The sequence below is a fragment of the Lactuca sativa genome, chromosome 9 (assembly GCF_002870075.4).
Source record: "Lactuca sativa cultivar Salinas chromosome 9, Lsat_Salinas_v11, whole genome shotgun sequence".
NCBI classification, from domain to species: Eukaryota; Viridiplantae; Streptophyta; class Magnoliopsida; order Asterales; family Asteraceae; genus Lactuca; species Lactuca sativa.
In genome coordinates, this window is record NC_056631.2 from 220,334,053 (window position 1) to 220,360,015 (window position 25,963).

Consider the following 25,963-nt stretch of genomic DNA (forward strand, 5'->3'; position numbering starts at 1 on the left):
ATTGTAGATTTAAATTTAAACAAAATAACATAAATTTAAACAAAATAACAAGATGAAAATTAAAATCCATTTATTTCAGTATGTATTGCACAAAACAGAAGCGGGGGAATAATCATCTTATACAAGACTAAGAAAGGATAAAATAAATAAGGATAAAACACATTTGGCGTGAGATTGAAAAATAGGAAGCTAAGTGTTATAGTCATTATAGTTGCGAGAACTACAACCGGATGAATCATTTTGATCTTGATAACCTTGAAAAGTGAGAGAATTTACTCCTTTTTTGTAGAAAGAAATATGATAGTGATGTTATTTAAAGTAGAAAAATAGTCGTTTTTGTTGTTTATAACTGTTGCATATATATAGCCTTTCTCTGTGTGTGTGTGTGTGTGTGTTTGTGTGTGTATGTGTGTGTTTTATAAATCATTCAATAAGACCTTTAATTAGTACATAATTTTACTTGGTATAATTTTATTAATTAGAAACATAAATAATTATTGGTAAATTTTTAAATAAAATTATGAAGACTATCTAAAATATAAATAAATAAACATTGACATGTATAAATAAATGTTACTATACATAAATAAAAGTTAGTTGCATAATTTAAATGTTAGTATGCATAAATAAAAGTTAGTTGCATAAAGTAATGTTAGTATGCATAAATAAAAGTTAGTTTGGTCAAAATTGCATAAAGTAAATGTTAGTATAAGAAATAAGAGTAAATTACTGAAATCGTCCCTATGGTTTGGTCAAAATTGCACGTTTGGTCCCTAACCTTTCTTTTGCACTCGGATCGTCCCTATGGTTTGATTTTGTTGCGTTTTTCGTCCCCAGCATACATAAAATTAGGGACCAAATGTGCAACTTTGACCAAACCATATGGACGAAAAACGCAACAAAGTCAAAGCATAGGGACGATCTGAGTGCAAAATAAAAGTTAGGGACCAAACGTGCAATTTTAATCAAACCATGGGGACGGTTTCAATAATTTTTTCAAGAAATAGAAATCGTTAGTAGTCCATAATGAATAAGTTTTATTAATTTATTAGTATTTTTGTTTCTAATATGATGGAGGTTTTTATAATTAATAATGTATTTTACTAAGTAATACATACCTCTCTCTCTCTCTCAACTTGTGGAACATAACGAGTACTGAACATCTCCCGAAACTAATCCCATGAAACCGCAGCCCGCTGCGCATCAGAATAAGATCTTGTACTCAACCTCCACCAATCCTTCTCCCCGAGCCTCAAAAGGTTCAGAGCACACCTCACCCTCTGATACGTAGGGCATGAACACGTGAAGAAACAACCCTCCACGTCCGAAAACCATCTCATAGCAATGATCGGATCCTGAATTCCATCAAAAGTAGGGGGCTTCGTATTATCAAAGTCCCGATACTGAAAACCTCGACCGTCTCCTCCACATGCCGCTGCTACAGCCGTTGCAGCTGCCGCGGCAGCCGTTTCTGCAAGAGCTGCATAGCGCTTATCAAAATACCCAACCATGGCGATCTTGATCGACCCAAACATTTCCGGCATCTCCGCCCTTAACATAGCAGCAATCTCATCATGCAGGATCTCACGAATCTTGGAATCCGTACTCATCTGACCAATGACCTCGGGTGGCGCTGATCCACCCTGACCGCCCTCTCCTGATCCCGATCCTAACCCGGATCCACCCCCGGCATGCCTCGTAACCACCATACTGAAATACACCGCAAGAAAATCAGATGCTTCCCCAATAACCCGGGAACCAGCTCCCAACCCGACCCTAGGGGTTGTGATTTCCTTGATATGCGTATGGGTCCTATGCTTTCAGTAGTACGGGCCCATACTACCTTCCACACCTACCCATATTTATATCAAGTATCACCACAACACCCTAGCGATAAACATATACGTGGCAACACTCAATCCTAACCTCTAGAGGAACTGCTTACTACTTCACATAACGGGGAATCCTAGGCTAGCAAGCATCATATAATCAGACAATTCTATCATGTATTTCCTGAAGATCCCTAGCCTAGTACTAGCATGATGTTCTAACATATCACATAATCAAATAACTTGTATGGTATTTTGGGGTCTACTTACTGGCTCTGGCTGATCGTACCTTCGCATCCTCCTCTACTTATTTTTGAAAACCATTTCAATTTCACTTGGAAAACTCTCCTTGATTTGAGACTGGATTCACACGAATGTTCCTCCAATTCACTCAAACTAAGGCTCTGATACCAACTTGTAACAACCAAAATTTTCCAACCAATTTAAACTTTTCATAAACAACCCAAATCCATTAATTATTTACAAAAAGGTTTTCAATTAGTTTATTATCAGAGTATCCCAGAAACATCAACATAAAAATGAGGAACGGTACGATCATGCCTTCGCCTTGCCATGATCTCCCGAAGTACCTGAAACAATACACTGAAACTGTAAGCCCGAAAGTTTAATGAGTCACCCCCAAAATACCAACCACACATAAACATACTCATAACATATCACAAATAGAACAACCATGCACATCGGGTCTACTGTGTGACTGGTCCGCCCGCACCGGGCCTTTAGTCCACCTGGTCCACCCTCCGAGTCTAGCCATGTACATCGAGTCTACAGTGTGATTGGTCCGCCTGCACCGGACCTTCAATCCATCTGGTCCACTCTCTGAGTCTACAGTATAACTGGTTCGCCCGCACCGGGCCTTCAGTCGGCTTCGTCCACTCTCCGAGCCTCAGCACGTCTGGTCCGCCCTCTAGGGGACTTCAGCTTATCCGGACCGCTCGCTGGGCCTTCGGGATATCCGGTCCGCCCTGGGTATGTTGGCCTACAGCACAAAGCAGGACCCGCCTCAACCAAACCCCCGTCAAACAACCATATGCACATAAACCAATTAATCACATAACAATCCTTAACCAGACAAACAGTCTAACAGATTACATAGCATATCAACATCCTAACTAGGATTCCGACCTAACCGGTCACTAGCATAGCATTACCCTATATACCGGGTACCGACCTTAACCAGGTCACTAACATAACACCATCCTAAATACCAGGATGCAAATCTAGCAAAGCAATAACATAACAAACAATACCCAGATTTCCATCTGATAAAGGGCCGACCTTGGTGCCGTAGACCCTGTCAGTATAGTAAGGATAACTCACCCTCAATTGCCGACTGGAAAGATAAGACCAAGCTGCTCCAGCCACCGACACAATCTTCACCACCGAACACTACCAAAGGACCAATTTCATAAATACCCAAAATTACCAAAATACCCTTGGAAATCAAACTGGTCATCTCTTGGTCAAAGTCAAAGTCCTCGGAAAAAGTCAACCTTCCTGGTTGACTTCTACTCGCCAGGTCACCTCGTCGACTCGCTGAGTTCCCACACCCAAGAAACTCTCATATCACAACTTAACTTGCCGAGTCACCCCAAGAGTCGCTGAGTCCAACGATCTCTGAGTCCCATCCTGACCAACTCACCGAGTCGTTCACCGACTCACTAATCGAAAGCTTTAACCTAAAAGAGACTGGGTTCTGCGACCAAACTCGCCGAGTCCACGACAATCTTCAATAGACTCGCCGAGTTATTCTTCCAACTCGTCGAGTCCAAGCTCATCATCATAAGACTCGCCGAGTCACCCATGCGACTCGCCGAGTTACTACGCGACTCAAAGTCTGATCTCTAGCCTGACTCGCCGAGTCCATACATGCATTCTCATAATCTCAAATCACAGAGCTACTCCTTTGCTCGAAACAATAGATCTAGGTCTCTAAGGTCCATTAGCAACATAAAGTTGCTACCTTTACGTGCTTCTTGCCCTATAATACCAAAAACCAAGCTAGAAAGGGACTTAACTCTTGGGGAAAGGCTTTTGCATAACAACTAGAAAGGCTTTCTGCATCAATGACCCATATAGAACTCAGATCTGGAGTTTCAACTCCATATCTAACTCATGCTTCAAGATCTCATCAATATTTCTCCAACCAAACCCTAAAACTTCATGAAAATGGAACTAGAAAGGAGAAGGCCAAGGATAACGATTCCTTACCTCCAAAATGACCTCACACTAAATTATAATCTGGATCTCTTCAAGTCTCCTTGATCCAATCTTGATCTTCAAGATCCATTCACAAATCACACCAATTTGCTTCCAAGTCTTCTCACAAACGAAATTAGGGCTTCTGGATCTCAAAAGGGGCTAAGGGAGCTGAGGGGAGGACATTAAGTCCTTTAAATAGGGTGCAACCTCGAAGATTAGGGTTTTTCCTCGACCATCACTGACTCGTCGAGTCCAGCCGCCGACTCGCCAAGTCAGGCCACTTAACCCCGTGCCAGGCACCCGCTTTGACTCGGTGAGTCAAGAGACCTACTCGCCGAGTCCCTTCCTTTATTTTCACTTTGCACCCTTCAACTTCTTTCTTCCGAACTTGGGATGTTACATAAAATTGAAATTACTTGGGTTGGCCGGACTGTTTGTTTGCGAAGGCAAGCCTGGTTCTCCGGGCACTACGGTAGGATGTGGATCGACCATGACGAGAATGGACTTCTCCATAATGTAATAGAAGAGTCACATACTTATTATAAAAACAACTCACTATCCAAATGAAAGACGATCGATTATCTACCAAAGAAGATAGAGAGTCCCACATACGAGAAAAGGTCTTTTTTGAATCCGGCGTCGGGATTGACGGGGCTCGAACCCGCAACTTCCGCCTTGACAGGGCGGTGCTCTGACCGATTGATTTATCTTTTAAATTTAAACTAATAATTGAAATAAATAAACAACTAAAATAATTGCATTCAATTTAAAATTTTAAAAGTTATAATGAAAATTAGCAGTAAAGATCAATCGTCAAAAGTTTTGAAAGCACATGGACCATCTATGACATTTTTAAACCATGGGGACTAAACTTCAGATTTTGGAAAAACATAGGGACCGTTTATGATGTTTTTTCCTTAATTTTGATATAACATTTTAAACATAACATTTTTTAACCAATTTATATAAAGATTAATAGACTTGATTTATGTTAAATCTATAATGGATCAAACGAATAAAATCAAATTTTAATAGACAAATCAAACTGATCGAATGGAAAGAGGTAAAAAGTTACGAAAGATATATTTAATACATATGAATTCCAAAATATCATATATAATAATAATAGTATATATTTTCAATCATATTGTTCATTTATAAGAAAAAAAAATTACCTAACCAATACAAAGTAACTGATTTTAAATAATTGCTCAACTATTTCAATTTTCAACACATTTATTATAATCTACAAAATATGTGTTTATGAGAGAATATTTTGCATCTAGTTTTTATTTTTCGGAATTTGGTGGGTCCGAATTTAAGAGTACGATGATGAGAATAAAGTGGTTTGTTTTGAAATAAAAGACGTGGTGGGGCCAGCTGTCATCATAATAACACGACACGTGGTAAATGGTCCACCGAACAAGGATCATGCTTTGACCCCCTTTTTCTCACAAATGTCGTTGTCTTCATAATCTTTATTTCTTTCTTCAAACTTCAAACCTTTTCTTACTTCAGTAATATATATATCTACACTTCAAAAGTTTAAATCCAACCAAACAAGAACCAAAAATCAAACCAGACAATAAATCATTGTAACAAGTAATCCAACATGAATAAGTGGAATTGAACAAAACACATCACTTCAAACATGTCGTTATAGCAAACATCACACCATTATTGATTATCCCCACTAAACGACCTAAATTCATCAAATTTATTAGACACATAAATTGACCCATAACGAAAAAATGAAAAAGAAACTCAAGTTGATGCTTTGGCATACAACCACCATTGATGTTGAAGTTAAATGTCGATATATTATTTATATTAAGAATAAATAATTGGTTTGTTAAGATGATTTATGATCATGTATATTAATCGGTTTGTAAGTGTTATTTAATCAAGATATTTTGGAGAATGTTGTGTTTTAAGTACGAAGACGGTTGAGTTTTTATTCAAAAATTATTTCAAAAACATAAACATAATAATGGAAAACTTAAGATTTAAACAAATTGAAACTATTTCCATTCCCATCAAATGATCATTTTGCAAGCCTTAGAAAGATTAAAACAACCAAAGAAGAAAAATCATACCAACCTTTGAAGACGTTGATCTCAAGGGAGGTTGGAAGTTGTTGAAGATTGCATGAAACTCTAAAACAAGAGCTCTTTAGAAGTATCCACCAAAGCAAGAATAAAACCATCAAAACATGTTAGTGTACACTTGTAATTTGTTGTTTATAAGTCTTTGAAATATATACCAAATATATGTTCAAAGGTGAACCAACAAAGGGACCTTTGTCTAGCCCAAAATGCAAGAAACGGAGAGGGAGAAGAGCATATCAAAACCGAAATTTGGCAACCCCTATAGAGCTTTATGCTCTCAGTTTTTCATCTTCAAATGGAGATGCTTGAAAGAACAAGCACCATTTACTTGCAAGTCCACTCTTTTATATTCCATCAAATGTAGATAAAAGATGTTGACATATAGCAAAAGCATGGATCATCTTTCTAACAAGTACGTGATGTAGAATAAAGAAAGAAAAAGAAGTTTTGCCCCTTTAAAGAGTCATCCATGAAATTTAAGCCAAAGGGACAAAAAGTGATGTGTTCTTTTCTGTTGTGAGCTGGAAAGCATGACCTCGAGCCCTTGGGGGCTCTGCCCTTCCCTAGCGTCCATCCATTATCCTCAAAGTAATCGGGGTTGGAGCCCATACCGGCCTGGCAGCAAGCAAGGGACATTGGACCTACACATTGCCCATCTGATCACAATGGTAACAAATATTGGTGCTCGGTATTGGGGCCTGGTGGCGACAATCCCTCACATAGTGTCCCTCATTCCCATACTTGTGGCATCCAAAAGAAGATCGACATACACCCTCATGAACATTGACGCACTTGCCACAAGTATGGCCCATCTGACTTCCTGATCGTGAATCAGCAGGCTTGAACTGCTTCACTGTAGGCTGTGAAAGAATGGGAGCCTACCTCAGTTCCCTAGTCTGAGTCTCAGTCTCAGTCTCTCACCTCCTTACGGCATCTTAAATCTCGATGGGTGTACTATATCGTTGGGTAGACACAAACTCCCAAATCTAGGTCTTGAGCATCCTCAATTATTGTGACATATGATCCTACTCCGATGAAGCATACTCAGGACAGAAGAGAGCCATCTCAGTAAACTTCTTGGTGATCTCCATCATGTTGGGTTTTTGAGCATTCTAACACTCCTATGGTGTACATGCAACCCTATAAACCTTGGATCTATGTTTTCTCTATTATACATGCAAATAAGAACTTTCCAAGGCTTTAATCCTAACTAGCATACTATGAGGCAACTATACTACAAAGACTAGTTAGATGACATACCTTTTGGTGTAGCTTGATGTCTTCAAGCTTTAAGAGCTTAGCCCTAATAGTGTGGAAGCCTCAAGTGGAATCACAAATCACCAAAACACCTTGGAAGACTCTAGAGAATATGGATACTTGGCTCTCTCTAGTGAAATCGGGTATCCCTCTTAGTGTACCCACACTAGTGCCAATTTCACCAACCAAGGACATCTTTATATAGTGTGGAGATTAGGGTTAAACCCTAATACCCATGACCTTTCATTTCATATGATCCATGGGTTAAACACTCCATGGACTATCCATGAAAGCTTAGCCCAACCTAAATGAATGTAACTGCCAAAAATTTCAACCAAATTAAAAAAAAATTTAATTCATTCAAAAAACGTTAAGATCATACATCTTGTTTTCAAAATAGTTTAAACATCATAGTACTTTCCCCAGAATCATATTACATAAAGCATAAACATGAGGAGCGGTACGATCACGCCTTCGCCTTGCCACGATCTCCTGAAGCACCTGAAACAATAAACCATAATTGTAAGCCCGAAAGCTTAGTGAGTTCCCCAAAAGTACCCATACATACATAAACATACGCATACAGCAAAGAGCAACATACTTCGGGTCCAATCAACCTTCCGGTTGGAATACCCCCGGCCCTCAACCATCGGGTTGGAATGCCTACATAACACGAGCCCAATCATCCTACCGGGATGGAATACTCTCGGCCCACAACCATCGGGTTGGAATTCCCAAACACCTATACGTACAAAAAAAGCTACTATGGGTCCACTCATCCCTTGGGATGGAATACCCCAGGCCCCTCAACCATCGGGTTAGAATGTCAATGTATTATGAGTCCAATCATCCTACTGGGATGCAATACTCCTGGCCCACAACCATCGTGTTGGAATGCCCCACTTCCTATACATACAGCAAAAGCTACTATGGGTCCAATCATCCCTTAGGATGGAATACCCCAGGCCCCTCAACCATCGGGTTGGAATGCCAACGTACTATGAGTCCAATCATTCTACCAGGATGGAATACTCCTGGCCCACAACCATCGGGTTGGAATGCCCCACTTCCTATACATACAGTAACTACTACTACTACTACTACTACTACTATTACTATGGGTCCAATCATTCCTAGGGATGGAATACCCCAGGCCCCTCAACCATCGGGTTGGAATGCCAACATACTACGAGTCCAATCATCCTACATGGATGGAATACTCCTAACCCACAACCATCGGGTTGGAATGCCAATCTACACTAGCAGACATGCACACATAACAGGCAACCACATAACACTCTATAGAACCAACACACTAGGGCCTTATCATCCTACCGGGATGGAATACCCTCTGCTACTGCTCAATATACATAACCCGTAGGTAACCTCCTACCAGCGTACATAAGGCAAGACCAACTACCAGTCTATAAATAATCACTACCCAACTACCAGGGCGTTGATCCAACAAAACTAGCCGTCATACAACTATCCATTTCTCTAGGATACTAAGCTAACAAAGCATATCCTCATAACACTATCCTGTCTATCCGGATACTAGCAATCATATCATCACATAACATGACGGCTCTAACAACAATTTAAAGGGCCGGCCTTGGTGCCTTAGACCCTTGAGTACAGTGAGGAAAACTCACCTTGCAACTACCGGAATCCTGCAACTCTCTGACTGCTGGCTCACCGGAAATCCCAACTATCATATGAAAGTCATCACATAAGAAACCATCACAACTTCTAGGCCCAGGGCCCACAACACTCATTAAGTCCATCATCCTCTTATTGGGCCAAGACCCAAAGTTAATTTCTCATGCAAAGCCCATATTGGCCCAATTTACTAAATTGGGCCCACCTCACCAAATGGGCCTAGATCCAAGGTCCATAATAATTATTGGGTCTAAAATATTCCATCCATAATGTTCAGTCACGGCCCAAGCCCCACTAGCCCAATAATAGTCCAATCACTTAAGGCCCAAAATCAAAACCCAACAGAGGGAGTACGTTGGGCGTACCCCTCTTGGTACGCTGGGCGTACATAAGCTTACGCGGGGCGTAATCTCGCTGAACTAAAATCCTTCATAAGTTCTTAATGGCTTAAGCTCTTAAGCCCAAACTTCATATCCATAGACCAAATATGCCTACGACTCATAAAGTCTGAAACTTTATTACTTGGGACGTCCATAAAGCTCTTAACCCAAGGTCTTAATCCATTAAGACCTACTTATATCACATATGAGACAACCAAAGCCATTGGGACCTCATTTTTCTCACTCAAGACCTCTCCTAAGGTCTGAAAGGACAGCTAATCTCAACCAACTCGCATCATGCATCACTTTGGGGCTTTTGGGACAAGAATGGAGTCCAAAACTTCACCATACTTAGATCTACACAAAATAGATGTCAAGCAAGAAGCTTTCTACCTTTAGGAGCTCTTGAACCACCCAAAGACTTCAGATCTACACGTTGTCCTTCTTCCTCAACTCAGTAGATGCAACTCCTTCTTCTCAAAACACTCCAAATTCACTTCCAAAGCTCACACACTCAAGAGGTTGGCTATGCTTTGGGGAAAACGGCTCTAAGCAGTGGAGGCTAGGGTTTGGGAGGGTTATGAGCTCCTAAGGTTGTTTAAATAGCCTCCACACCCGAGATATTAGGGTTTCTGGATGATAGACGTACGTTGGGCGTAATTCCAGTACGCTGGGCGTACGTTGAGGGACCCTGCGTTTTCATTAACTCCATTACGCTGGGCGTACCCACGCGTTTCCCATGCCTACATGGCCTCACTTTGTCAACTTTTTCCATCAAGTGCCAAAAGTGACAACACCTTCAAAGTGCCATACCTCCTTTATTCTAAGTCCATTTCCGACGAACTTTATATCCACGAAAAGGTGGCGAGAAGACCTACGCTTCTAGCAACGCACCCCGACCCGAAACCTTCTCGAATAAAATCCATTGACCATAAAAGATCGAAACGACCTTACTCTTTGATCTCAGGGAACCATAATAACTACTCTTAGAACGGGGAGTTACAATAAACTTGGCCCATCACACACATATATATATATATATATATATATATATATATATATATATATATATATATATATATATATATATATATATATATATATATATCTAAGAGTCCATATTTAATTAGTCCCTTTTTGATCACTTAATTAATTATAAATTAATTATTGATCAATACTAATTAAATAGTATGATTATATATTAATATATTATAACTTATAATATATTAATATAAATCACTAAATATACTATTCTCAAAAGACTATCCATATAAATTGTGTCGGTGAAGTACAACCCAAATGGACCATGTCGGGTCAGATCAAGTACATACCAAATATAGTTATGGACTTAGACATTAATCCAACACATCACTGTCTCAGTTATTTATCTCAAGGAGAGATACTTTTGAGCTAATCTATCTCTCTCCACTAAGGGAACATACTTAGTGCGGAACATCTCAGATAACTGATCCCAAGTCACTGCATCCCTCTTAGCAGGAGAATAAGTATTGGTCGCTAGCATCCACTAATCCTTCACCCCCTAATCGAAGAAGGTTTAGGGCGCACTTAACCTTCTGGTCATCCGGGCACGAACATGTGAATAAGCATCCCTCCACATCAGACAACAACTTCATCACAATAATCAGGTCCTTTACCCCCGTTAAACTCCAAGGGCTTCGTGTTGTTGAAGTCTTGATAATGGAATAATGTCCCCCCTCCCTTCTCCTAAATCCTTATAGCAGCAACAGCTGCAGTAGTTGCAGCAGCAGCAGCCTCAAACACAGCGGCGTACCGCTCATCATACAGCTCAATCATAGTGGTCTTGATAGACCCAAAAACCTCGGGGATGACACCCCGTACAACAATAATTACCTCAGTAGCGATCAACTCACTATGTCATCATCTATCAATCCTCACCTATCCAGCTCTAGAACCAAATCCTTTCATAAACACCATTCTGAAAATAAACCAAAAATATATCAAAAATGCCATAATTATACTATTACCACCATCACAGAGAGGCTAAACCCTCGAGGTTTGTGACTTCCTTTCTATGCATATTAGTCATGTGCTTCTAGTAGTACGGATCCATACTACCTTCCACACTTACCCGTATTTGTCTCAATGGATCATCAAAAACTACCCTAATACAACCCACAACTAGGATACACATTCATCCTATATTCACTCTCTCGAGAGCAGATAACCATCCCTTAACTGGCCTGCTACACCCATACTCACTCATGAAACTTCAACCAACCTTGTAGCCACTCATGCATGCTAATCATATATAACGTTGGATCCCATAGACAGACGAATACTTGATTCTACCCTAAACCCACAACCAAACAATGAACGTGAAATAAGACTAAACCAAACATTCTATGGCTATAAAAGCTTAGTTATGTAAAACTATGATGCACACACTAAGCAACAACAGTAATGATGTCAATTTCATCTAACATATAAGATGTTCTCCTAGGCTTTCAGGCATCATACATCAGACAATTTTGTCATGCAATTATTGAGGGTCCCTAGCCTATCACTAGCATGTATTTCTATCATAATCATCATAAACAAATAAGAGTGTGGGTAACTTGGGGTATACTTTCTTGCTCCGGCTGAACGTACACATTTCATCCTTCCTTGGTTAGTTTTGAAAACAATTTTTTTAAAACAATTTTGAAATCCATTTTTGGAATAATCATTTTGAATACAGATCCTTAGTTTGAGTCTGGATTCACACGAATGATCATCCAGTTCTCTGAAACCGGGGCTTTAATACCAACTTGTAACATCCCAAAATCACAATAAAAATTTATATTTAACTAAAGAGAAACCATTGTTTTTAATCAATCAGAAGTCATAAGAACCCATGATCAAGTACAAATGTTACAAAAATCAATGTATCATAACATATCCAAAACATATAACCAAGGGATGTGTACGATCATGTCTTTGCTTTCCCCCCGATCACCTGAAATACATGAAACATGAAACTTAAATTATAAGTCAAAGCTTAGTAAGTTCCCCCAAAATATCCACACACAACCAATACAGATAACTGTTGGATTAGGTGTCTAAGCTCATAACTATATTTGGTATGTACTTAATTTGATTATGAGCATGGTCATTTTGGTTTGCCTTCACTCATGCAACTTGATAGGATGATAAGTGGAGAGAGAGTAGGATTTATTATATGAATAATAAATTGGTACTCAGAATGATTTTATTAATATATTATAAGATTAATATATTATTTGGAAATCATATTATTAATTATTAATTAATCAGAAATTAATATAGTGTTAATTTTGGGATTATACGAACTGATTAATAATAGATGGACTGGTTGTGCAAATGATTGATAGTTGCATAACTGGGCTGATGGACTCCTTAGAGTGGAGTGGACGAAATCCTATAAGGAGGGCCTATAGATTTCGTCCAAGGGCTCTAAAGAGGGAGTCCATGGGCTGCTTGTTGCCTAAGCAAGGTATTAGGGTTTCCACCTGAAAACTCTAGCAGCCACAACTATATATATAACCCTCTACATAGGAATTTTGGCTCTATGCTTATGATGAATACTCTGGCCAAAATTTCCTTACCTCTCCAAGTCTTCCTTTGCATTGAGTGTTTGTGACTCCATTAGAGGTGCAACACTTGGGGCACTAGGATTTCAGAAGTCAAGATCAAGCAAGGATTGTACTTGTTATTATAATATAACAAGTGAGGTAATGACTAAACCCTAATTTACATGTGAATTTCGAAATTGTGTATGCTAGTCATAGGGTTTATGCTTTGCATTATTATTTGCATGTATAACTTGAGAAAAACATAGAACCAAAGAATTAGGGTTGTATGTGCACCATAGGAATGTTGTAGTGCTCAAAACCCATCAATAACATCATGCATATATGAGCTTTTAGCCTAACTAGACTGCCTCGCAGGTCCTACAGCCTATCTAGACCGCTCTCCAGGACTTCGGCCTAACTGGACTGCCTCGCAGGCCTTCAAACTTCAGTCTATCTGGAACACCCCGGGTATCTTGGCCTTTAGCACAAAGCAGGACCGCCTCAACCCAACAACTATAACATGTCGACATATACAATAACAATCAATAACTAGCAACACATGTAATCATATAGATCTACCAATCTAACGCATACTCAGTGAACATAGGTAATCATATAGATATACCAATTTAACACATACTCAGCATAACATCAATCCAATATACCAGGATACATAATCCAGTGGGTCGACATTGTTGCCTTCCACCCACAAGTACAATGAGGAAAACTCACCTCACAGTTTGAGAAGATAGCAGAAAAATGTTGCTCCAAATGCCAACTCTACAGGTCACATATACAACAAACAATGACCTAGTCTCAAACTACTTCTCAAAATACCCAAAATACCCCTAGGTCAAACTTTGTCAAAATCCCGGTCAAAGTCAAGGTCAAAAGTCAATATTTCCATCTGGGTTGAGTACGCCCTGCGTACTCCCCTCTATGCCCAACGTAGAGAGTGCCCTTCCAAACCACGGGTTTGAACCCTAGTACGTGCATCATACCTCTAGGTACGCCCAGCAAACCAGAGCTAAATCCCAGCTTTTCCATTAAGTTCTTAATACTTTAAACCAAAGCTCCAAACATCAGATCCTGGCAAAAAAGGACGTCTTAATGGATAAACTCTCTTACTTTATCCTTTTTCATGCATACAGGAGGGTAAAAACTCAAACCCTTGGTCCAAAAGTCATCCAAAGTCCCAAAACTCTTGCATGGTTCAATAAGAGTGTCCAAGCTCTCATTTTTATGAATCTATGAGCTCAAAACTACAGGAAACTACATTTCAAGGACATAGAGTAGCTCATACTCCATTAGTGCAAACTATAGGACCAAAAATGTATACAAACTCTAGAATATAAGCAAATAACACATCAAAATCCAAGCTTTATACCTCCAAATGATGCTTGAGGGCAAGATACTTCTGGATCCTATATGCCTTGAGCTTCCAAGTTGATTCCACTTCTTTCTTCTTCCTTCAAGATCACCAAAAGCACACTTTCAAGCTCAAAATGCTCACACAATGGATTAGGTTAGCAAGAGACGATTTGGGAGATGGAGGTTGATAAGGGAAGAGGTCTTGAAGAGATAATAATGTTTAAATAAGGTTTAAACCCTAAACATTAGGGTTTGACCCTCAGCCTCTTACGCCCAGCTTAAGTTGAAATACGCCACCAATTTGTCAATAAATTTCACACTAGGGGTATAAACGGAAAATACATGGATCGAGGTGTTACATGTCAACCTTGAATGACAGTTAAAGTATGGAGGTTACGTGGCAGTTAGGTTAAAGAACATACGAGTAACATCAACATCATAGGAACATACACATAGAGCATCTCATCATAACATCCACAACGATACATAAGAGGAACGTAAAGAGTTTGAAGTTGTCAACAAGCAATAGCCAATATGAGGGGTACTTAGTCCACATTTGTATTCATATAAATTAGCAACGATTGTAATTTTTATATAATAAAAAAGATGTGTTATCTTTAAATGATTTGTTAATAATAAATTATAATATCCATTAGGTCAAATGTAATCTTTAAAAAATCTCAATATTTTGGTTATTGGTTAAAAAATAACATAATCTTCAAAAAAGTCTTGATCAAATTAACAAAAAAACATGATACCGACTAAACTTGTAAAATCGGCAAAAAAAAATTATTCTGACCTGTATTCTGTTCTTTTTTGTAAACAAATTTTAATTTGGAATTAAACCGATTATTCTGAAGTTTTCACCTGACATTTTGTATTTTTTTTTATAAAAAAAGAAAATAACAATTTGTGGTCAAACCATAAACTGATTCAAAATATTTATAATAATGACTATCAATTATTTCCCTTTTTTATTTTCAACTATTTTATAAAAAAAAAATCTATTATGGTTATCTTCTCTTTAATACGACTCATGTTACCAATCTTTTTCGTTGTGTCTAAAATTTTCAAGTGAAACAATATTATGAGGTGGGAAAATGAGATATTGTCACAAAATCGTAACATTTCATAAAAGTAAATTTTCAATTGACAAACTTCTTCATTGCAAACTTTTTATGAATTTAGAAAAACAAATTGAGAAAATTACACAGATGTTCCTTATGGTTATGGGTTATTTGCACGTTTGGTTTCTAGAAAGATTTTTTAAATCGGACCATCCCTGAAATTTTAATTTGTTACACACTCGGTCCCTCTGTTAACTTGTTCGTCTGTTTAGCTGTTAGGAATCCCAGATTGGGGCTTTATTGTCCTTTTATCTTTGGATGAGTCGGAGGGAAACATGCATGTGTGGACCTTATAGGTGTATCCCCTCTCGTGGGCTTTATTGTCCTTTCAAAGTCAACAAACATAAGAAATCGTGCATGGAAAATCAACATGTGTTCATACCATTTGCGTTTGATACGTTTGGTTTCCTCGCACCGGATGCGGTAGAGCTTTTTAATAGAGTACAACGGATCAAGTATTGCAATGGTATATCCCCTAGTTCTATGAATGTAGTCTTTAAAAGATTGAACTTTGCTATACAAAAAGGCGTAGCGGCGCAGCTTGTTGCCCGTTTGCCATCTCACCTGTTGTACGATGATAATTAAATTTATTTAACTGTTAATATATATATATATATATATATATATATATATATATATATATATATATATATATATATATATATATATATATATATATATATATATATAACTTTCTTCAAAAACATTAACATCCCACTAAATGCTAAATGCAAAACTAACTTCACATTATCGCACACCATTTTTGACCAACTAACTTCATCACCGTTGAGATCAAATTGATTAATTATACGAACACACTCACCCACACTTCTCGACTAACCAAGTCGATTCAGCATCAAGTTTAAGCTCTTGGGAGTGATGCAATCTGTTCCATCCATTTCATACATAGTGAAGGCTTTCCTCAAGTCCTCAATCTTCTCATCTTCCTTTGCACTTTCCATTAAACCAACAAATAAATTTTCGTGATTTCCATTTGACAATTCGGCAACAAATTCAACCTCTTCCAGTAAAATGTCTCCGTCCCGGATCAATCTAACGCAGTATTGCAGCTGTGATGGAGAGATCATATTGTTTCCATATCTATCGAAGTGACTGAATAAGCGTTTGTAATCACTTGAATACATCATGATACTGGAGTTCTTGTGAATGGCTTTACCATATGAGTTGGATCGATTAAGCAAATAAACGAGTAAATTATGCTTTGGAAGATTGATGTTCTAGGATGAATTTGGTATAAGTAATATAGATACCCATTATTCGTGTTGTTGAATTTGATGCTGAAACGATAAAAAAGCAATTTTTGGGTAAAATTTCTCCTCCATGGATTTGATGTCTTAGGATGAAATCAATTTTTCGGTAAAAGTTTAATTGGTTTCTTCATTGAAAGTCAATCAGGCAAAGCTCTGCCTCTTCCTCAAAGTTTGTTCAAGATCGAGTTCAACGAAACCGGTTCCATCGAAACTCAAATTTGATGGAACCTTTATTTTTGAAATCCTCCATTGATTCACCAATGAAATCAGGTAACCCAATCAACAATTATATCCTAAACATCAACACCACAAAAGATTTTAAAATCAAACACGACATTCAAATAATCATTATTGACACAAGGGTAGAACCGTAAATATGAACCCTAAAATCCTCCGTCAATTAATGGTTTTTCCCAAGGAGTAGAAATCAATTTGCGATAAACAAAACTGAAGATATTCCAAAGCGATGAAGGGGAAGGGGTGGGTTTTAAAGGTGTTGCAAAGGTAAAAGGACAAACATGCCCCTAGTGTGGGGGTTGCTAACAGCTAAAGAAACGAACAACTTAACGGGACTAAGGGGGTAACAAATTAAAGTTTCAGGAGTGGTCCAATTTAAAAAAATATATATTTCTAGGGACCAAGCGTGCAAGTAACCTATAACTGCAAGGACGATCCGTGTAATTTTCTCAAAGAAATTTTATATAAAAGTTGTAAGACATGTCTTTTTGTAAAAACGAAGATTTCTATAAATAATAAGAGTTTTATAAAAGTTGGGAATCCACACTTGGGGAATATATTTGAATTTTTTTTACTTGCATAAAGTGACAATATTATCAAAACAAATCCCATAATGAAAAAGCCGGTTCTTAGTTATTACTATGGCTTTTTCTTGAAATTACAGAAATTGAAGCCCACGTCTCCCTCTATCTATGTTTTTATGTGCACAAATTATGGTATCAAGAGGCAACACACCATTCCCATTCCAAATTAGGAAGTATTGTATATTATAGTATAGTATATACAATCACCTTTAAAAGGGTAAAACGGTAAAATCCGACGAGCCAAGTCATATTCACATAGATGATGATGATGATGATGATGATGATATCGACAGCTCCATTGGGCAACCATGTTCCCGCTTCAAAGGGATAGTTTCGTCTTTTTCTACGGGTTACTTCTTTTGTTTTAAGAAAAAAAAAACACCTTTTTGATTCTCTCTCCTGTTCTTGCTCCATTTGTAAAATAAGGGTAGTGGAGTCCCTCTAGGGTTTCAGGAATATTTCCTTTTTTCTTCAATTCATGATTATATTGTTTTGATCACTGGTTGATTGAAAGAATATTTTCCCGGGTGCAAGCAGGTTTTAAATCCATTACTGCAAAAAAAAAAAAAAAGTACTTTGAAGAACAAATTATACAGGAAACAAAAAGGTAATAGAAAAAAATAATAATTTGAAAGTATTATAATGTTGTAATAGAAAGAAAAGAAAGTATAGTATGTTGCTATAAGATGAAGGATTACCTTTAGTGACACACCTAAGAGCCAGAACTTGGCTTTTGAACCCACACTCGCTTCTGCAAATACCAATCATCACATACTACTAAATTAGAAGACTTAAATGGGAAAGAAAAAGAAAATGGTCAACAAAAAGTTGACCTTGATGTGGGACCCACACCCACCTCATAGCCAGACGAAACACCTCTTTTTGGAGGTTTTCCCTCGTTTGAATTTGAAAAGACATCTGCGTCCTTATTAGCATTATGTGAAGATGTCCGGCGATTACCACCGTGTTTATAGGAGGAGCCTGCAATGCATGCGTAAAAAATAAGCATACAGCTGATTATATACAACGAGGGTATTTTGGTCATTTGACAAACCTTCTGCACTATCCGGTAGCAGTTGTGTGGATTGAGAAGTGGAAGATGACAAAGACTCATCACTCGCATGTGACCTTAATGGAGTCCAAACACCACGATCTGGTTTCTCTTTATTCCTAGACCTTTTATCCATTTTTTCACCATAAAATCCATCTTGAAGCTTATCATCTTGTAAACCATTTGAATCCTTTGAAAGTGGGCCCACATTTTGTGGCCTAGGTGGTCTTCTATCCTTATCTTGATTCAGACTCTGATTCTGTTCGGATTGATGTTGTCTTGAATCCTTCAGAAGTATGCTTCTTATGATCCTTCCACTCGCCTCCTGTCGTTGATTCTGTCTGCTGCCACCACCAGAACCATATAAAAGCTTCTGCTGGGGTGTCACGCCAGTGGTGACCTGGAATTTTTTAAAAATGACATGATCTATCATATTTTATTTTAAAAAAATATTGAAAAAAGTGCAGCATTGTAGGATTAGAATTTAGAACTTACATTGGGAATTTCCTTTTCTTTTCCTTTTAACAGCAAAATTTTCTTCTTCCCAGTATCAGAGGCTCCAAAGGAACCTGCAGAAATATAAGCAACTCAAAGGGCAAATTGACCTAAAGTGAAATTAAAAATTACAAGAAATTTAAGTAAAAGGAACATGTTACATATTTACATACCCTTTTCTTCATCCAGTACTACACTTCCAGATTGAGTGGATGAACTAGGAGACTTTTCAGAAGCCTGACGTTCAGCTCGTTTGACATAAGTTGACTTTTCTTTCCCATTTGTGCTCTTTCCACCTTCCCTTAGGACATACTGTTAAACAAATCACAATAACATATGAGATATTTAAACAAATTTCACAAACTTACAATATGTTTTTACACATAATGCATTTGATGATGAAGATTAAGATAGTGATACCATGGTAGAACTTCTCTTTTCAGAACCACGTTTCACTACAGTAGAATTTGAACTTGAAGATGATGCACCATTCCTTCTCATTAACTTCCCATTAGGCAAAGACCTCTGCTGCAGCAAACAATGGAAAGCAGTGGGGATGAATAGAAATTAGATAGCTTTATTACATTAAAGATGTTATCACTTCACAAAGGATCTGTTGTAGTAAGGTAAAAGCTTGAACAAAGAACCAATGTGTGGATATGCCTTTTGCAACTTATGTAATTAAACCATGTCCTAATTTACAACTAAAAGCACCTCTATTATTTCACTTTCTCATAGTTGGAAGTTCATGTAACTTAATACAAAATAAACTACATTCTCAAAAGTAGAATTCCTACCCGGGGTCCACCCTTGGCGGCTCTTTTCTGGCGAACAAAATCCATTAATGGTGTGACTATAGGAGCCTCTTTAGCAGCACCTACAAGAACATAGTAGAAAACTCAAATTTAAGTTTATAGCAAGAGCAAAAAGTTAAAAGAACTTTGGACTTACCAGCTCGTTCAGCTTCCTTTCTCTCCAATTGTATCTCTGCACTTGGAAGATTCTCAACAGGCTTTGAAACAGATTCAAGGAATTCAAGATATTCAGGATCTATAATATGTTCATGAAAAAGTTGGTTGTGAGTGATAAGTAAGATAATGTGTTACTGTGTTAGATGTCAATAATAAGCTTCATAATACCTTTCCCTATGGTCCCTTCACGACCATCCTTTTTAGACCATTGCTTTGGAACACGCTGTGAAGGTGCATACTCAACTATTGTTTTAAATTGGGTACCTGAGAAAATGAAAAAAAAAAAGTAAATTTTAATTCATAATAAGATATGTTGGTTTAATGAAAAAATTACCCTTCTCGTTAACAAAAACATGCCCATCATAGAACTCTGCAAACTCAATGACATCCTCTGGCCTCTTAAAGTCAATATAGGCTCTAGAATATGATTGACACTTCAGGCTGCAAACAGAGTTCAATAAAAAAAATTGTTATTCAGCAAAAAATAGATGGTCCCAACACATACATTGAGCATATAGATACATGCTGATTCATGGTCACCACTTGTAAAGGATGAACATAATTACATGTGGGGACTGGGGGAGAAAGTTGCAAGAATGAGACTGTCAAGATGGCAATGCTACTTTTATATGAAAAGAAGGAAAAAAGAAAAGAGGTATGTAAATGAAGCTTTTCTTTCTCTTCCTACAGCAATTAATCTTATTTTCCAGGCGAAAATCTTTACCAAACTTCCCTCTGTTCAAGTTCTACTCCCGGTAAAGCTAAAAATCACCACAAAACAGGGCGAACAACCCCTTCAACTGAACTCCATGGTCTAACGCTCATCCCACAACACAATGAAATCAGCTTTTAAGGGATTAAAGATTTAATTTCTTAGTCTCCTAACATCCAGAAACTAGGGATAACCAAACGCCTAAATCACTTTGGTTGATAGAAAGCAAGTCTTCCAATTGTTGTAACTTGTAACGTAAGCTAATCAGCAACATTCCATAACCAGTTTTATAAACAAATTTCAACATGCTAGCAGTAAACCGAAGCTTAAACGGACTGAACACAAAACCCTAACCTTTGCTTTCCGGAACGGAAACTGAACCAATTATAGCGACCGGAAAAACGGGCGTCAATTTGCTCCATGAGCGCCGACTGGGATATCGTATGCGGCAAGTGCCGAAGCACAACTTTCGTCCGATCTAACGGACCCTTCATGCGTTTTTCCGCGAACAGCAAAACCAAACCCTATAATCTTTTTAACTATGAAAAAACGAACTTTAATCCTTCGAAAACGTTATTCGTGCAGAATAGGGCAATTACATCTCATTCGTTGCGTTACAACCGATGGTAAGTAGTCGATTTCGTGCCCTAATTTTTTAATTTTAATCCCAAACTGCATTGAAATAGAAAGTCATACGCCAGGGATTGGGGAGGGCGATATATGGAATTACAAAGAGTGACGAAAGAGGATTTTGTTTCTGCCTACAAAACTACAAATCGTTCTTCCTACTCCATACCTAAAATATATATTTATGGTTTTAGATAAACTTATCAATAATAATAATAATAATAATAATAATAATAATAATAATAATAATAATAATAATAATACATTGTAATGTAGTATTCTTATAATTCTTTTATTATTATTTATATTTTTAGGAAAATTTCTAGAAATTTTTAAATATATTTTAGGAAATTTTTAACAAAGTTCTAAATTTTTTTTTAACAGAAAAGTTACGACTATTTTACTTTTTGAATAGAAAAATCCAAAAAATACCGATTAATTTATTCACTTTAGTATTTTTGACCTGTTCAATATGCCATGGAACCAAATCGTTGATTTTTTCATAATAAAAGAACTTTTCTGTAAATTCCATCAAAATTTATATATAATGTATAAATGTATTTTTTACGTATTTATATATTTTTTTAAAAAGTTTTTATATGTATATGTTTACGTATTTTATGTATTTTAAATATATAAACGTATTTTTATGTATTTATATATATACTAGGTTAAAACCCGTAGACACCACGGATGAGAATGAAAAAAGAATTATCAATAAATTATAAAATTATAATTGGACAATGATTTGATAAAATTTATTAATGTATAAATATAGATGGTTTGAATATTATGAAAAAAATTTCATTAAAGACGCAAACTTGAAATTTTGTTCCGAATCAAAATAATAAATGTAATTTTGGTTGCATATTGAAGTTATTATCATTGTGGTTATTAAAGTAAATTTGAAAATTTTCGATTATTTATATTACTAACTTGGTAATTATATTAAAATAAGGACAATATATTAATTGTTCCCCTAAAAGAAGTTAAGAACGAATCAATTAATATAAATTGTTGTTTTATCTTATTATTTTATAATTTATTATTTTTCAAATTACTTTTACATTTTAATAATATATAGAAATTGTTTCAAATAATATATGGAATTGATTATAGAATATTTTGAATTTGAATTTAGGAGTTACACGTGGCGTAATATTATTTAATAGTTTGACAAATGGCAGAATGGGGTTAACCCTATTCATTTATTAGATAGGGAGATATAAATAAATAAATATATATATATATATATATATATATATATATATATATATATATATGTAATACATAAAAAAATAACACATAAAATACATAAAATGGAGTAAGGGTGAATATTTGGACCGGACCGGAGCGACTCTTGGACCAGACCGATTCCGGAAAATGTTGTGAACCGTGGACTGAACCAGATGAGACGTACCGGGTCCAGGTTCATGTCCGGGTTTTCCGGTTCATAGACCCGTTTGTACCGGTACGACTTTACATGCATATGGTACAACTTGTTAAAACGAATATGTTGTTGGGTTTGATACGTTACAACTCGTTAAAATGAATATTTTTTTGAGTTTGATGTAGAACCCGTAAAAATAAATATATTTCCATTTTTTGTGCCTATTGGACCTACTTTGATTGTTTATACTTTATACCATTTGTTTAAAGAATTGTAACTAACTGGATATAACACCAAAAACAACACAATTATTGTCCAAAATCATCTACCAACTCTAAATTACACATTGAAAAAACCGCATGTCAATCCGACTTAAAACGAATGAGATATGTTTGTTTAAAAATTTTCAAAGAATACAAAATTTTAAATTTTTGCTGAAAAGCTTAAATATTTCATCTTTGATATATTATCTTTGAATGATTGTAACTCATTGAATATAACACCAAAAACAACAAAATTATAATCTAAAAACATCTACAAATTCAAAATTACACATTGGAAAAAAATCGCATTTCATTCCGACTTAAAACGAATGAGATATTTTTATTTAAACAATTTCACATAATACAAAAGTTTAAAATATTTCAGCTTTGATATCTTATCTTTGAAAGATTGTAACTTGTCGAATATAACACCAAAAACAACAAAATTATAGTTTAAAATCATCTACAAACTCTAAATCACAAGTTGGAAAAAAACGCATGTAAACCCGACTTAAAACAAATGAGATATACATGTTTAAAAAATTTCACAGAATACAAAAGTTTAAATTCCTTGTTGAATATTTCTGTTTTGATATCTCATCTTTGAATGATTATAACTCATCGAATATAGTACCAAAAACAACACAATTATAATCTAAAATCATCTACAAACTCTAAATTACTCGTGAGAAAAAAATTGCATGTCAATCTAACTTAAAACGAATGAGATATGCCTGTTTAAATAATTTTAAAGAATACAAAACTTTAAATTTCTTACTGAAAAACTTAAATATTTTAGTTTTGATATCTCATATTTGAAGGATTGTAACTAACTGAATATAACACCAAAAACAAAAAAATTGTAGTCTATAATTATCTATAAATTTAAATTACACGTTGGAAAAAACTGTATGTCAATCCGACTTAAAACGAATGAAATATGTTTATTTAAAGAATTTCACATAATACAATTTTTTTTAAAATAAGCAGGTCCAAAACCGGTTTTTACCCGGAACCGGCTGGACCGTACCAGTAAAAAATCCGGACCGGTTTTGCTCAAATCCTAGAACCGAGAACCGACCCGAGTCTCCAAAAAAACATTCTAATCCGGTTCGGTCCACATGCCCACCCTTATCCTAGAGTTATCAGCAACTTAATAAATACACATAGCAACAATCAACAAATAAGACTTAGGTAGTCTAACATGCACCCTACTATGACATAGGCAATATAGAGAAGACTTGCCTCATAAATAGCAGAATAACAAAACAACTCTCTGACATTGAAGACCAGTACTAAGAATCATCTAATCATCAATATAAAAGTACCCTCATAGTCGACTTTAAAACCCTCAAGTTGACCTAAAGTCAACTTGGTAAAAAAAAGTCAACGTTCAAAGTCAGCACCAACTGACCTTCCTCGTTGTGGCCAACCATAGGTCACGTCGTGGTAGCTACACGACAAAACAGTCGCGGTGACACCAGCCTCCACGCCGTGGCAAGCTGACTGCCACATCGTGGGAACTGGGCTCTCGCAACTTAGTGGATTAAGCTTTTAACCCTTAACCTCATAAGCTACAAATCTCAAATCTGAACCTTCACAAGGTCTTGATGGATAGTGTTTCCAACTTTTTCCATTAAGACATCCCAATAAGCCAAGATCTCAAATCCAAAGCTCTTAATGATTGCACCAATTGCATGGATACTAAACTAAGTCATGAAATTCCCCTTTTCTAACCACCACCATGGTCCATAAGTCAAATAAGGCAAATAAAGGTTTTGGAGTCCGCTCAAACTCTAAGAACAACAAGACATGGACCAAAAAACTCATAAAATGACCTGGAATTATATCTAAAAATCTAATGAACAAGGTAACGACTTTATACCTCCAAAAGACCATAAATGTGATGAAGATGCAAGATCTAAGCTGGAACCAAGCATACGAGCACCAAAATAGAATCATTCTTCCTTCAACCTTCACAAAAGTGGCTTCATATATTGTAACATCCCAAAATCATAGAAATTTAAATTTTTCAAAAGGACCTATTAACCATAATTGCTTATAGAAAAACCATTGTTTCAAAAATACAAATCAAAATCAGAGTGTCCTAAAAATCCAATATCATATGATGATATATGATCCATTAGCATAGCCTAGACTGCTCTAGAGCGCCAACCTGGCCTGGAACGCTCCTGCCAGCCTTGCCTGGCACTCCCTTACCATTCGTGATGGGGACTCTCCTGCCGGCCCGGCCCAACACTCCCTTACCTAGCGCCCCCTTGCCGACCTTTCCTAGTGCGCGCCCGCCAACCTTGCCTGGTGTGCACTCGCCATCCCCGCCCGGCGCCTCCAGGTTGCCTTGCCCAACTCCTTGCTAGTTGGGCTTGAATTGGGCTGGCCCAAGGCTTGACCTAATTCCCCTTGACCTAATTGTCCACTATAAATAAAATAGTGTCTCCTCCATGAAGGGGGGCTCTTCCCCAGGTGGCCCAGCCGCCATTAGACTTCCCCCATGGCTCAGCCACCACACTATACTTCGGGCGGGTGACTCAGCCGCCACCCGTCGTCGTCAGCCACCATACACCACCACCAACACCAAGATGGTTCTCTCTAGCTAAAGAGACCCATCTCAGATCTACCATATGATCTAACTTAACCGTCGAAGCCCGCTCCCGGGGCACAGTCCCTGAGGCGACTCTAACAGCCTTGTCTGTTGTGACCTTGAAGATCCATCTCCGGCGTAGAAGCACATCCTCGTAGTAGGTGGTCGGAGTCGATGTCGCATCATAAACAGAAAGATGTGCACGATCACACTTTCGCTTTCCCAAGATCATCT

At 37.1% G+C, this 25,963-nt stretch overlaps 2 protein-coding genes across 2 annotated transcripts; both read right to left on the reverse strand.

Moving 5' to 3' along the window:
- Positions 1–16,362: 16,362 nt before the first annotated feature.
- LOC111879033 (putative calcium-binding protein CML23) lies at positions 16,363–16,671 on the reverse strand. The gene has a single exon (XM_023875507.1). The coding sequence runs from the start codon at positions 16,669–16,671 to the stop codon at positions 16,363–16,365; it is 309 nt and encodes a 102-aa protein (XP_023731275.1).
- A 910-nt stretch (positions 16,672–17,581) lies between these two features.
- Positions 17,582–21,627, reverse strand: LOC111878995 (regulator of nonsense transcripts UPF3). The gene is made up of 12 exons (XM_023875463.3): positions 21,202–21,627; positions 20,470–20,576; positions 20,304–20,399; positions 20,116–20,214; positions 19,962–20,041; positions 19,585–19,692; positions 19,338–19,476; positions 19,165–19,238; positions 18,673–19,069; positions 18,475–18,599; positions 18,317–18,369; positions 17,582–18,170 (listed from the first exon to the last, which is right to left on the reverse strand). Exons 1-11 carry the CDS (start codon positions 21,339–21,341, stop codon positions 18,331–18,333), a joined length of 1,404 nt encoding a protein of 467 aa, XP_023731231.1. The 5' UTR covers positions 21,342–21,627; the 3' UTR covers positions 17,582–18,170; positions 18,317–18,330.
- Positions 21,628–25,963: the final 4,336 nt, after the last annotated feature.